The sequence below is a fragment of the Crocodylus porosus genome, unplaced genomic scaffold (assembly GCF_001723895.1).
Source record: "Crocodylus porosus isolate Cpor-Errol unplaced genomic scaffold, CroPor_comp1, whole genome shotgun sequence".
Lineage (NCBI taxonomy): Eukaryota > Metazoa > Chordata > Crocodylia > Crocodylidae > Crocodylus > Crocodylus porosus.
The window spans coordinates 61,756,574-61,769,102 of record NW_017728950.1 but is presented as its reverse complement, the minus strand read 5'-3'; the positions used below and the strand labels follow the sequence as shown (position 1 = coordinate 61,769,102).

General features: G+C 41.8%; 1 protein-coding gene across 2 annotated transcripts in view; it reads left to right on the top strand.

Annotated features, from left to right (window-relative positions):
* DOCK8 (dedicator of cytokinesis 8) overlaps positions 1-12,529 on the top strand; it is a 137,207-nt gene that overhangs the window by 86,118 nt on the left and 38,560 nt on the right. For both annotated transcript variants that reach the window (XM_019555324.1, XM_019555325.1), the window contains 4 exons: positions 1,464-1,559; positions 3,200-3,349; positions 9,493-9,606; positions 10,577-10,732. In XM_019555324.1, the coding sequence (XP_019410869.1) occupies positions 1,464-1,559; positions 3,200-3,349; positions 9,493-9,606; positions 10,577-10,732 (516 nt within the window). The remainder of the gene's footprint in view (positions 1-1,463; positions 1,560-3,199; positions 3,350-9,492; positions 9,607-10,576; positions 10,733-12,529) is intronic.

The following is a 12,529-nucleotide window of genomic DNA, read 5'->3' as shown; positions in this document are numbered from 1 at the left end:
GATAGATAAATGATCTTTTGTATCACTGACCCCACCTCTTGATCCTAGGCTGTTAACATTTTTCTTTCCCAAATAGTTCAAGCAAATACCAGTATGTTTTATGGACCAGGATATTAGTGGCTTTCTATTACAGCTTGTAATGATCACAGTGGATCAGTTTTTCCCAAGGTTGGGGAATAGGACTGAAAGGGCAAGCTGAGCTTTACATTCGCCAAACTGTAGCCATATTTTAAATGCCTACCTGCAGGCTGCCAATCTGTGTTTCTCTTTGATTCTTTTTTTTTCAGTGCTGTGTTAAGTTATTGGGTTCTGTGTCAATTTGTACAAAGATCATCTACATCAGTTTTTAAATGTTGCAATAAACTTTTTAAAGAAGCTATTTGCTATCTCCATCCTCCCTTCTTTCTATGAGGAGTTGGCAGTCTGCGTAGTTTTTTCCCTGCTGGCAGGCTGTACAACCATGGTACTCTTTCTCTCTAACCTAATACAAGTTGCCAAGCTGGTTTATTAGGATCCTAGGAACTGACACCAGATCAGATGAGCACACTTCATCCAGCATCCTATCTCTGGAAGTGGCCAGCACTAACCGTTTCATAAGAAGGTGCAATAAACCGTGCACCAGGCAGTTAAGCAATAAGTTGCCTGAAGGGCAAGTTCCTTGCTGTCCTTTGCTATGTTTTGATTTATGCCCTTAAATATGAAGCTTTATATCCGTTTCTGTCACACAAGGGATTCCTTTATCCTATATAATGAAACTGTAGATGTTCTTATTAACTGTGGAAATGTTAAGGATCTCTGTTTGTTTACTTCAAAAAAGAGAGACAGAGAAGAGAATGGACCTTTATGAGAGTATGAATTTGAGCTTTCTAAAAGTTGGGGGTAGTTAGACCTGATGTTTGGCATCAGACACATCCACAAATTTATGTTATTCTCTTCAAGTATGTTCCAGTGGAAAAGTCCTGTTTTGAACATTTCTTTCTTTCTTACTAGTAGTCACAATCCACCCTGAACAGCACCCTCAAAAATGATACAAGTTTTATACAGAAGGGCTCACAACCAGGTGAAACCACCCCTCACATACCGTTCACAAAGCTCATGCTCACTGGGCTTGGGTAATGGCTGCTTTCCATCTGGAACTTGATTTGGTGCTTTCTTAGTCCTAACTCTCCATAGAAGTAGATACAGTGGCTCTTCACCCCACTTGCCCTCAGTACTCCTTTAATACCATTGTGCTGAAATCCATCTTATCACCATGGGAGGGATACAGAGATGTCCCTCTTTGCTCAGTTGTTCCTCTCCCATCCTCTTTTCAAAAAAAGGACACCCCAGCATGGGAGGCCTTCTACATGACCCTGGCAATAGTGACTGAATTTCACCCCTCCCGAGTTCTACTGGGGGTTCAGCATTGAGAAGTGAGTTGAATTTGAAGTCTAATCTCAACCTAACTCTGTTCTGTTATCTAGCATTTTCATGAAGAGTTAGCACTGCAGATGGTGGTCAGCACTGGCATGGTGAGGGAGTCTGTCTTCAAGTATGCCTGGTTCTTCTTTGAGCTCCTGGTAAGATATAAGAGCAGTATATAACAATAAGGAAAGTAAATTGAGTTCATGGCAGCACAATTTACAATACTTGAGCACACCCATTCCATGTGTGGGAGAGGGGAGGTGAAGGGTCTGTCCAGCCAAACTCCCCTATAGAGGAATAAACTTGAAGCACAAAATGTGGGTTCTCTTTTAGATATGACCTTCCTCAAAGTGGTGTGGAAGGGGTGATGGAGAAGGTGTTGTATGGAGGGTGGTGGAGAAGAGGTTGTATAGTGGGTTTTGGTTCAGATCCAACTCTGTCAGCCCCTGCTGTCCAGCAGAAGAAACAACTTTCCAAAAATCCTGGCAAAGTGAGGAAAGACAGAAGGCAAGCTGGAACCTTTCCTTCATTTCCAGCTGTCATTTTCTCCACTCTGTCTATAGCATGGACTATAGTGACGGGGCTCCACACACAGGTGTTTCTACTCAGAGGACTGAGGTGATTGATGTTGCTGAAAAATATTCTGACTGATTGGTTTACACTGACAGCCTATAAAGCATCCACCAGCCAGCCTAGAAGTAGGAACTCATTCAAAAAAGTGACACCCCATGCCTGACATCACGGCAGGGTGAGAACTACACCCAGCAGCCCATTGTTTTCACCAAACCCACATTCTCTGTGCATCCAGAACTCCTCACTGTCTGATCATCATTCTTCTCTGTTGTGTTACTGAAGGGATGACTTCGTGGGGAGTTTGGGATGCAGCAGGAATGTAGGATAGAAAACAAATAGGAATGGAATAAAAGAGCCATGTTTTTCTTGTTCTTTATTTAAACCTTTAGGTGCTGGATTCGGGTAAGGCTTTGGTGCGGTATTTCCTTTCTAAGCTTCAGTTTTCTGTTGAAATAGCAACACTTCGGTGGTAATACAGCAGCAGTGATATTGTCCCATATAGCTTTGTCCCATATAACTGGTTGAGAGTCGGCATCCACAATCCAGAACCTGGGTAGGATAGAGGAGAGATCTGGTATCTGTTGTAGTTTCAGAAATAAAAAATGAATGTAGACAGCTGGAATCCATTTTTTTTCTTTCTTAAATTTATGTAGCACCCTCAACCCAGGGTGTGTGCATGATGCCTAGGGCATTTTTTCTCTCCTTGTACACTGAATAACTGTCCTGTCTTCATTCAGACCTCTCATGAAATATTTTCCCTTTCTTATGAAGCTTTTCACAGATATACCTCCATAAAAATGTTTTAAAATATTACCGCCTTTTATTTTAAAATGTCATCTGGGTAATAGTGATATTGTCAGTCTGGTCCTGATGATGAAAAGACTTGTACCTTCCTGTCTGTAGCATGCAAGGTAATGTGGACAGTCAACAAATAATGAATACTAAAAGCTTACTCTTTGTTCAAAAGAGGTGCAGCAAAAACAGCAGCATTACAAATCTCTCTATCATGTGTTTCATCACCAATCTAGAGGGGTCAGCCCAGAGAATTAAGGATATAATAGTTGTCTCCATTCCCATTCAGTCCTTGGGCCACAGGTAGGCAGCTTATGATTATGCTATTATGCAGTTATAATAGACTATGTCAAGAGGAAGGTTGTGTAGAATTAGGCTGCAGTGCCAACTTTAAAGCAGTAGTGTGGCAGCAGTACTTTCTATTTTGCAGGTAAAGAGTATGGCTCAGTATGTTCACAACATAGAGAAACAAGACATTCCACGAAGAAGTCGATTCTCAGATCGTTTCAAAGATGACATCACCACTATAGTTAATGTGGTCACTTCAGAGATTGCAGCACTTCTAGTTAAACCACAGAAGGTAAGTACAAAGAAAATAAATACAGTGGTTCCTTTCTGTTGTATCTCCTGGGAAATATCCATAGAAACATTGAGCCTGATTTACTAACATCATTGGAGTTTTACCAGACATGAATTTTACCGATATTTCCATTTTATTTCTCATGTACCCATCCTTGTGGGGCAGATTCTGATACCCTCATTCGTGTTGTATAGAAACAATTCCATGATTGGTTCCACTGGTTTCAGTGGGATTAATCAGGAAGTTGAATAACTTGCACTCTGAGGATGCAAAATCCACCCTCAAATTTTCTAATCATAATCTCCTTCAAAGAGATGCCATTAATGACTCAGAGCAAAAATAAATCCCCAACCTCAATACTCCTTATTCCTGATACATTTTAAATAGGTTACATTAATGTGTTAGATTCTAGTATTTAAAATGTAAAGGCCTAACTTTGCTTTTCCTGGTTTATTGTATTTGTTTACTTCATGAATTTATACTCCCCTTTGAAAGGTATATTTTCTCACATACAACACATGCCTCCCCCCCCCCCCCAAAAAAAAAAACCCGCAGATAGAAATTGGAGTGTTCATTATATGAGAGGAAATAAGATAAAAGCAGTTGCTGTCACTTACCAGGCAAAAGGAAAAGTAAAGTCTGCACTCAGTCCACAGGGAGAAGAAAAATGAGCAGGTTCAGCTCACTAGCTGCGGTTTCTCAGTTACTTACTTGTGAGGAAAGATCTTTTTTGCTTCATTCTGTCTTTCAAAAACAAGGTGTGCATCATATTTCAAGGCACGTTGTATGCATGAAAATGTAGTAAGTCACTTAGCCCATAGACAGACATGCATTTGTAGCATTGCATGTGCCATAGCACTTTGCAGTCCTACAAAAATGTTATCATCATCGGCAATCCCTTGATTCAAGAATGGTCTCTACAACAGCTCATTGCTGGGTCTTCAGGTGACTTAAGAGTCCAGTCCTTGAGCCACAGGCCCATCCACAGAAGTTGCAGGTCTTTTTCCACAGGGAGGAGAGTAGGCTGTAGACAAGGCTTTCTGTCCTTTTCCTTCCTCTGCTCTCTCTTCTCTGGTTCGAGGACAAGATGCTTTACCTCAAAACAAACCATGCTGTGATCTCGGGAAAGTAGGACCTTGGGAAGTTGATATATAGGTGTATTTTGTTGCCTGGAAAAAATGTGCATGTCATGTTTGTCAACATAGAGCTGGATCTCCTTTAGCTTTATTTGACCACCATTGATTTTTGACTTCCCGGATTCTTCTTTGAGCTTCAGCTTTGAAATGCTGGTACACCTTCTTCTGCTGAGATGAGGTGTCATCTTGCCAAGCAGAATGAACCCTTCTCTTCTGGTTGTGGAGGCTTGGATCTTGGTGTCAGTCTCAACAAACCATTCTTGGTGTTGACTAGTGGTATAGCCAGTGGATTCAGCGAAGGCCATCTGAATGGCTGTTTTAAACCCCTTCCAGAGTTCTTCACTGTTGCCTTATTTTGTGGACAGAGCAAAGAGCTTTCCATAGAGGCACTGTTGGAGATCCTTACAGAGCTTCAGGTCTTGATTTGGTATTGAGAGTCTTTCTGTTGCTTTTAGTTGTTGTCTTTGGTGTTTTGGAGCAAGCCAGATGTTCATAATGGATCTGACAAGACTATGATCTGTCCAGCAGTCATTGGTTTCTGGCATGGCTCATGTGATACGAGCATCCATTCGATACAATAGTCTAACAATAGTTTCTAACTATAGTCAAGAAGGGGTGAGTGCTTTGATTAAGGGTGTCTCGACGAGCTGTTGATTTTGTTACTCCTGTCGGAAAAGTCAAGTGTGTGATGACAAGACTGTTCTCTGTGTCTTTGCTCAGGAGAAGGATGCTGTTGGAATTGGCTTTTCCTTCTCCTTCCTGCCCAGTGGTGCCACTCCAGAGTTCCAGGTCACATCCAACCCTGGCATTGAAGTCACTGAGGAGAATTAACTTGTCCTCCTTGCTAGTATTAGAATGTGGTCAAGGTTGGAGTGGAAATGTCCTTTGATGTCATTGTCAGCATCAAGCATTGGGGTATATGTGCAGATGATGGTAGCATACTAGTTGTCTCATAAGCCTTCATCCTAAACTCAGTACCATTTGTTAATGCCCACAGGGAGCTCTGTAAGTTGACCCATGAGCTAATTCTTGATGGCAAAGCCAATGCCATGAACACATCTGTTCTGGGCCAGTTTCCCCTTCCAGAAGAAAGTGTAGCCTCCACCCTCTTCCCTTAGCTGACCTTCATCTGGTCATTTGTTCTCACTCAGAACTGCATTGTCAATGCTGTATCTTACTAGTTCCCTGGAGATAATGGCAGTTCTTCTTGCTGGTCATTTATTGTCTGGGTTATCCATCAAGGTACGAACACTCTATGTTGCAAAAATCATTGTCATCTTATAATGTTTTCAACTGCGGAGTGATCCTACTGGAAGTGCTTACCCAGCCAGGAGCAGATACGACAGTATAGGTTTAGGGCATCTTTTGTAGCCCCCTCCCCATGTGGGGTGAGCAGAGAAAATCCTGAATAGGACTGCTTGTTCATGGGAGCAGCTGCTGAATTGCAACCCTGTCTCAATCATGTGGATGTGTTGTTTCCTGTGGTAGAAGTTTGTGCATGGCTTTGTTTAACATGAGGAAGCTTCTGCACAGAAACAGGAACCACATCATCTTGAAAAGGTGAAGATCTGAACCCAGTGGCAAGGGAGAATCCTAGGTTACAGGAGACCTCCATCTTACTGCAGCCATTGAGATCCTCGCATCTTCTTCCACCTGATCCGCTGTTGAGGACTTGGGGTTGGACCATGATTTTTCTGGAAACTTCCCTCAGGACTGTTCACCATGGGTGACCCTGCCAGGGATATGAGACTCTGGGTGATATAGCTCTGATGGTCATTGGGGGACGCAAGCTTCCCTACCACTGCAAGGTCTCAGTCTGTGGAGAGGTACAAAAATATATTGTTATGAAGAATGTTCATACATGTAGCTTCCCCAGCAAGAGTGTTACAAAGTCATTGCAAAGGTATGTTTTCCAGAGAGGGGATGATAACGGATTGTTTCTCTTATCTCCTTGTTCCTCCTTCTCTATGCCCCCTGAGAAGCTGATCAGTGAGCACAATCACTGACAGCCTTCCCACTTCCTTGACAGAGAGCCATTCAGTGGGCAGACTGTCAGTGATCAGCAAGCACTGGTGCCTGCCACTTCTGGCACTGTGGCAACAAGTGTCTGTGCCCCAAGGCAAGCAGAATTCCCACTTTTTTAAGACTGAGACAGCAGCAGGCTCTGTGATAGGAGGGCAACAAGGAGAGCCCACTGCTGCCTAGGGATCATGCTCTCTGACAGATTGCTGAAGTGAGCAGAACTGAAGTCCCTGTTCCTGGCTTGGATGCAGCTCTGCATCCCCTCAGTTACCTACTGCTTTCTCTCCCTCCCTTCCTCTTTGGAGGGGTGGGAGAAGAGCAGAGCACTGTGGGATGCTGCAGGGCTAGGGACAGACATTCAAAAAGCCTGAGCCTGAATTGATTCAATCTTTGCAGGTTAGTCCAATGTGGATAGCCTAAATTGGTTTTGTAACCAGACAGACACCCCAGAAATGCGGGCACACGCCTGCAGTAGGTCAGGCTTGAAGCTGGGGGGACGCTAGAGCAGCCCTCCCTTCCCTTGCACATTACTGAACTGAGTGGGGACATGGCCAGGCAATGACAGGATCCTCTGATTAGTCCAGCAGGGAATTGATAACCGTATTTGTCACCTCTAACTCAGTGTTTATCACCCCATTAAGAAAATAACTGAGGAATATTACCAGCTACCTGTTAATGCTACCTGTTGATTCAGCATGGACCATAACCAGCATGTGGTCTGCTAGCTAATACACAGACACCTTTCTACAAGGCAGGGTGGGGGGCAGAATTCCTGCTTAGCAGGGAATGGTGAGAGGGAGGGAGGTGAGCAGCCTGCTGTCCCTGCCAGAGCTGCAGCCAGGGAGCAGAAGGGAGGAGCCAGCCCTTCTGTGGAGCAGAGAGCCCCACCCAGCCCAGAGAGCATGCCGGGATACTGGGGGGAATCTGATTTATCTTAAACCAGCAAGGGGTCTGGGACTGACATTGCATAAATTAGTTTGAGCCAAATCAGTTAAGTCTGATACTACATTCAACCAGGTTTATCTTAAACTGGTTTCAGCCATTTTCAAACTGGTTTATGTGCACTGAATATCTGTTCTGTTACAGGTTTAAACCAGTTTCTGATCACTTAAACTGGTTTATGTGTAACGTCTGTCTGTAGCCCATGGGTCCTCTGTAGCACTACATATAATGGTGCAAAAGTTAAATGTGGCACTACAAAAGGTAGAGCTACAGAGAAGTTCCTAATTCAAACGGAAATATTTGTAGTGCTGCAGCCATTTTTGTAGTGCTACAGGGGGAGTGCATGTATGTATACCCCCTGTAGTGCTACAAGGGTGGATATAGTACTACAAATATAATGTCTGTGCATGGCCTTTGTTTCGCTTTCTGGTCCTTATGTGTGAGTTAAATGTGTGGAGCAGAGCAATGTTTAAATAAATATCTGGGTCACTGAAATCTTTCAAAGCATTTGGTTTGGAGCGGGGAGAGGAATTGATTCATATTATGTAGAAAGTGTGCTAAAAACATTTAAAATGTTTGCTCTGAAGAAGGTTGGCACATTTTCTTTCCAATATTTTAATGGTTTCTTCACAGAAAAGACATAAATAGTCTGTAGAGAAAGTACTGTCAACTAGATCCTTTTTTTAATAGGGCAAGGACCGGGGAATGGCGGGAGTTAATAGTGAAAGATTGTCATGTATGAAAATTCTTCTAAAATTACCTGGAATGTTTACAGAATTCGGACCATGTATTAGTATTGCTTAGCAACAATGGATGACATTCAAGTGATTTTTTTTTTTACAGATTTTTACCACATGCAATAGCAACCTGCTTGTTTCATTTTCCAAATTTTTGGATATACCTTTTTCCCTAAAATCAGCCCCCCAAAATTAGAGTATACTTATTAATCAGGGAAGCTGATTTTTTTGCACCCTGCTTCAGTTCCTGCTCCATAGTGCAATAGCTCTGGTATTACTCTTCAGATGGCTAAGGGAGTGAATAGCTTATTAATGAACCATTGAGTTAATGGCTCGGGGTTCTTCGCTTTACAGGTATACAAATAACCTTTTTAACAGTCTTGAGGTTCCACTAAAGAAGCTAACCTTTTCTAGGGGAATTTTGCTGTCTACTAGGTCTCTTGGTCTCCCCTTCTATTTTGCAGCTCTTTAGCTCTTTTCCAGATCAGAGATCTACTAGTGGAGACCAGTCTTCAGCAGCAGCTAGGGCTTTAGTTAAGCAGGAAGGGGAAGGTGAGTCAGCTGAAGATTAACCTCTGCTCTTGCTCTCTGCAGTCATAAATGTAGGGTGGGGGGGGAGAAATCTTTATAATGCCTTGCAAAAACAAGGTGCATGTTATATGTGTGGAAATATGGTATTCTTTTAAATAACTCATTTCACATTCTGCAGTAATGTCCCTGATTTGCTTTTCTGTAGCTGGCAAGCTGCCTCATGAGGATTGTAGGAAAATATTTTATAGCATCAATTAAAGGTCACAGGAAATGGACTGCTACATCTAAACAAAAAAGTATAAATATGGAAAAGTGAATCAGAAAGCTTCTGTTTAATCGTGTATCCTGCAACTCCTTTTGCAGTCATGAATGAGCTATATTTGGACCTGAATACTAGCTAATCAATTTTTCTGGGTTTTTTGGGCGTTTTAATGTTGTTTAAACTTAGGATAACTTTAGTTAGACAAAGCTTGCAAATGACAATACTAAAATATATTTTAAAAGGCTTTTGCTACATTTCCCACAGAGGTAATAGTTTTTATTCTATCTTTCTGGGATAGTTATCTCCATAAACATTTTAAATGATTATATAGGAACAATACTATATATCTTTATAAAACCCATATACATTAGAAGTGGAAAGAGACTTCCCTAGTCTTTTTCCTGGTGTTTCCCTGGATAGTACTGTACCCAGTCTGTTTTTAACTAATGGTAGTAATACAGCTTCTGCCATTGTATTTTCTTATGTATTGTAACTGCATTTATTTCGTTAAAGGAAACCGAGCAAGCAGAAAAGATCAACATTAGTCTTGCGTTTTTCTTGTATGATCTTCTCTCCCTAATGGACCGTGGGTTCGTGTTTAACCTCATCAAACATTATTGTAATCAGGTAGGCACCATTTGGAACAGTCCTGGAATTAAATATGGTATTATGTTCTGCCCTGTTTGTGACTCCTTTTCTGAACAAGAGGCTGAGATTAGTAGTGCTGTAGAAAGGGTAGAATAGATTCCCTGCTTCTGGGAGCCGGTAATAGGCACTGATTCAGCCATAGGGCACCTTCCTAAACAGGAGCTGCTTTTAACATCTGCAGCATTTGGAGCTGTTTCTCCCACTATGGGATTCACTGCACAGAGTGGAAATGACAGTGAGTATTTGGACCTTAGTCCTAGTTAAAAAGATTTAGGTCAAGTATTAACCATCTGAGTTATTTTTAAAAGTCTCTGCTTGAAAATCCACCTTGAAGAACCCACTATAAACATGTATGAAGTTTCCATTACTAAAACTTTTAGATGTTTCCATGGTTTTTCTTCTAAGCATTTTGATCTTGTGATCCGTATAACAGCCTTCACATCTGACCAAAAGGAGGTCATCAGACATGCATATACTATGCCCACTGAAGTCAACAAGTGTTTCTCCATAGTTTCTGCTGTGCTTTTGCCATTGTGAATGGTAATAACAGCACTGTTGATGTTGTGTTGCACAAAGGTGGGGCATGTTCCTGCATTTAGTTTGCCATAAACACAACAGGGGTTGTTATTTTTAAGTCAATTTTAATATTACAGAAGAGGCAAACACATCAGATGCAAATTACTTTGCATGTAAAAGTGAGAGTCGCTATTTTTTTTTTTTTCTGGGAGGAAATAACTATTGATCCTCTCTTGGGAGTTTGGCCAAGTGACAACCATCATCACCATTAAGGAAAGAGAAGCTAATGGATGGAAGAATTCAGAGAACGTTTCTGCATCTGTTTTTGTTTCTAAGTTGTTTTTATTATATTGGCCTATTCTGTTTCAGGAGACAGGATATTTTTCTATCTATAATTGTAAATTGCACACCTCTCTCTGTCTTGTTTTTCTAGCTGTCGAACAAGTTGAATACACTCTCCACCCTAATTTCCATGAGGTTGGAGTTTCTGCGAGTTCTTTGTAGCCATGAACATTACCTCAATCTGAATCTCTTCTTCATGACTTCAGTATCTACCCCAACATCTCCCTCACCCTCGTTATCATCACAGGTAGGCATCACTCAGTACAGTGCCACATGTCCATCTCCCTCATGTGAAGTACACACAGGGAGGAGGAGAATGTGTCCAGTATGTATTGTAATCAGCTTTAAGTCTAAATTAATCCACCATCCTGGGACTATCAAGAATGATTAACTGTCCTGCAGAAAGGGCAAAGAGGTATGTTTTGTTGTGATTTTTTTCAGTAGGTGTGGTGAAAAATACCATAATGGGGGGTTGGAGAACCCATGATCTCACTATGTATAGCAAAAGTATGTTTGTAAGGATAAAGGGCATATTTTTTCATACCAGTGGCATCATCTGTTTACAGTGCATTATAACTTATGGAAATAATGCAGCAAAATCTGAGTCCCTAGATAAAGGACACAAACTCTGTCCCCTGGTAGACATTATGCTTAAAACAAGGTTAGTAGGTTAATCCTGTCTTAAATAGTAACTTGGCCACACATTTGAGGAATTTAATGGCTTCTCAAAAAGAGAAACCAGTCACAAAAATATGCACAAAAATATATAATATCTTTTCGGGGCTGGTTTCCATCATGCCTTAAACTGAATGTGCGACAGGGTTAGGACCTCACCAGGACTTGAACCAGTCCTGCTACAACAGATGATCAGTTGACTTGCCTGAGGGCTTAAACTGCACCCCCCCATACAATTCTTGAACCAGCCCTGCTACACCAGATGATCAGCTAATTGTCAGCTGGCTCCAGGGACCACGCTGGGGCCAGTTCAAGCCCTGAAGCAGACTTAGAGCCAGCCAAAAATCAGCTGATTGTCTGGCACCCAGCTTTCAATTTGCTGGCCTCTCTCACGTCTTGGAGATGGTGCCTGTATGCTCAGGTATTGACTGAAACGTGGATTTCTGCTGATAGAGAGAAAATGCTGCTGAAAGCAAAGTATTAGCTTGCTTTTCATTTCCCATAGTGACTGACTTTGCTTTTCTAGAGTTTCACAATGAAGCTTTGATTTTGTTATGCCTCTTTCAATATTCCCTAGTCAATATTCCCTTCTCTTAGCACTTCCTGGTTTTTTGTATAGGGTCATTTATGTTGTAGGTAGAACTCTGCAAAATATTCATAAATCTGCCTCAGGCCATTGTCTTGTTCTTCCCATGAGTAACATCCCAGAAACGCACACAATTTGCAGATCTAGATTAGTATTTGCATAACCCTGGATGTTCTCCCTACAACTATGTATCCTTGCCTGCTGTCCTTCTTTCCCTGAACTCCTAACCATATTCTGAGAGGTCCATAGCTGGCACCCCAAACTCATTTTCTACCTGGGCTTTGTCCTCTCTTACCCTAAATTCTTCAGGTGGTACCTAGCTTGCAACTTGCTGCAGGTCATCAAGCAGGGGTATACAAGGAGCTTCTGGCACAAAAGAGCCACATAATCCCTAAATAGGTGATTCCCTAACTACTTTCCTGGGCTTTCCTGAGCTGCCTGCTCAGCTTAAAAGGGAAATGTTTCCCATTGCCATTTCCCTAGGTTAGCACTGGAGCCTCCTGCCCCAGGAAGAACCTAACTAATTAGAGAGGCTATGTCTCTTAGCTATAAAAGAAAAGCAACCATTATCTCTGAAGATTCTTCAAATAGAAATATGTTAGTCCCAAAAATGAGTGGTATGGATCAAAAGAAAAAATACTTACAGTTATAGCCTATGGCTTCTTCCCATGACCCTGGGAAGAAAGGTAAGAGGTGACTAGAGATACAAAGGAGTCCCAGCTTGAGAAGCTGGGAGGTTCATTTTGAAAATTCAAGTTCAGATATTCTTTCTAAGGGGTATTA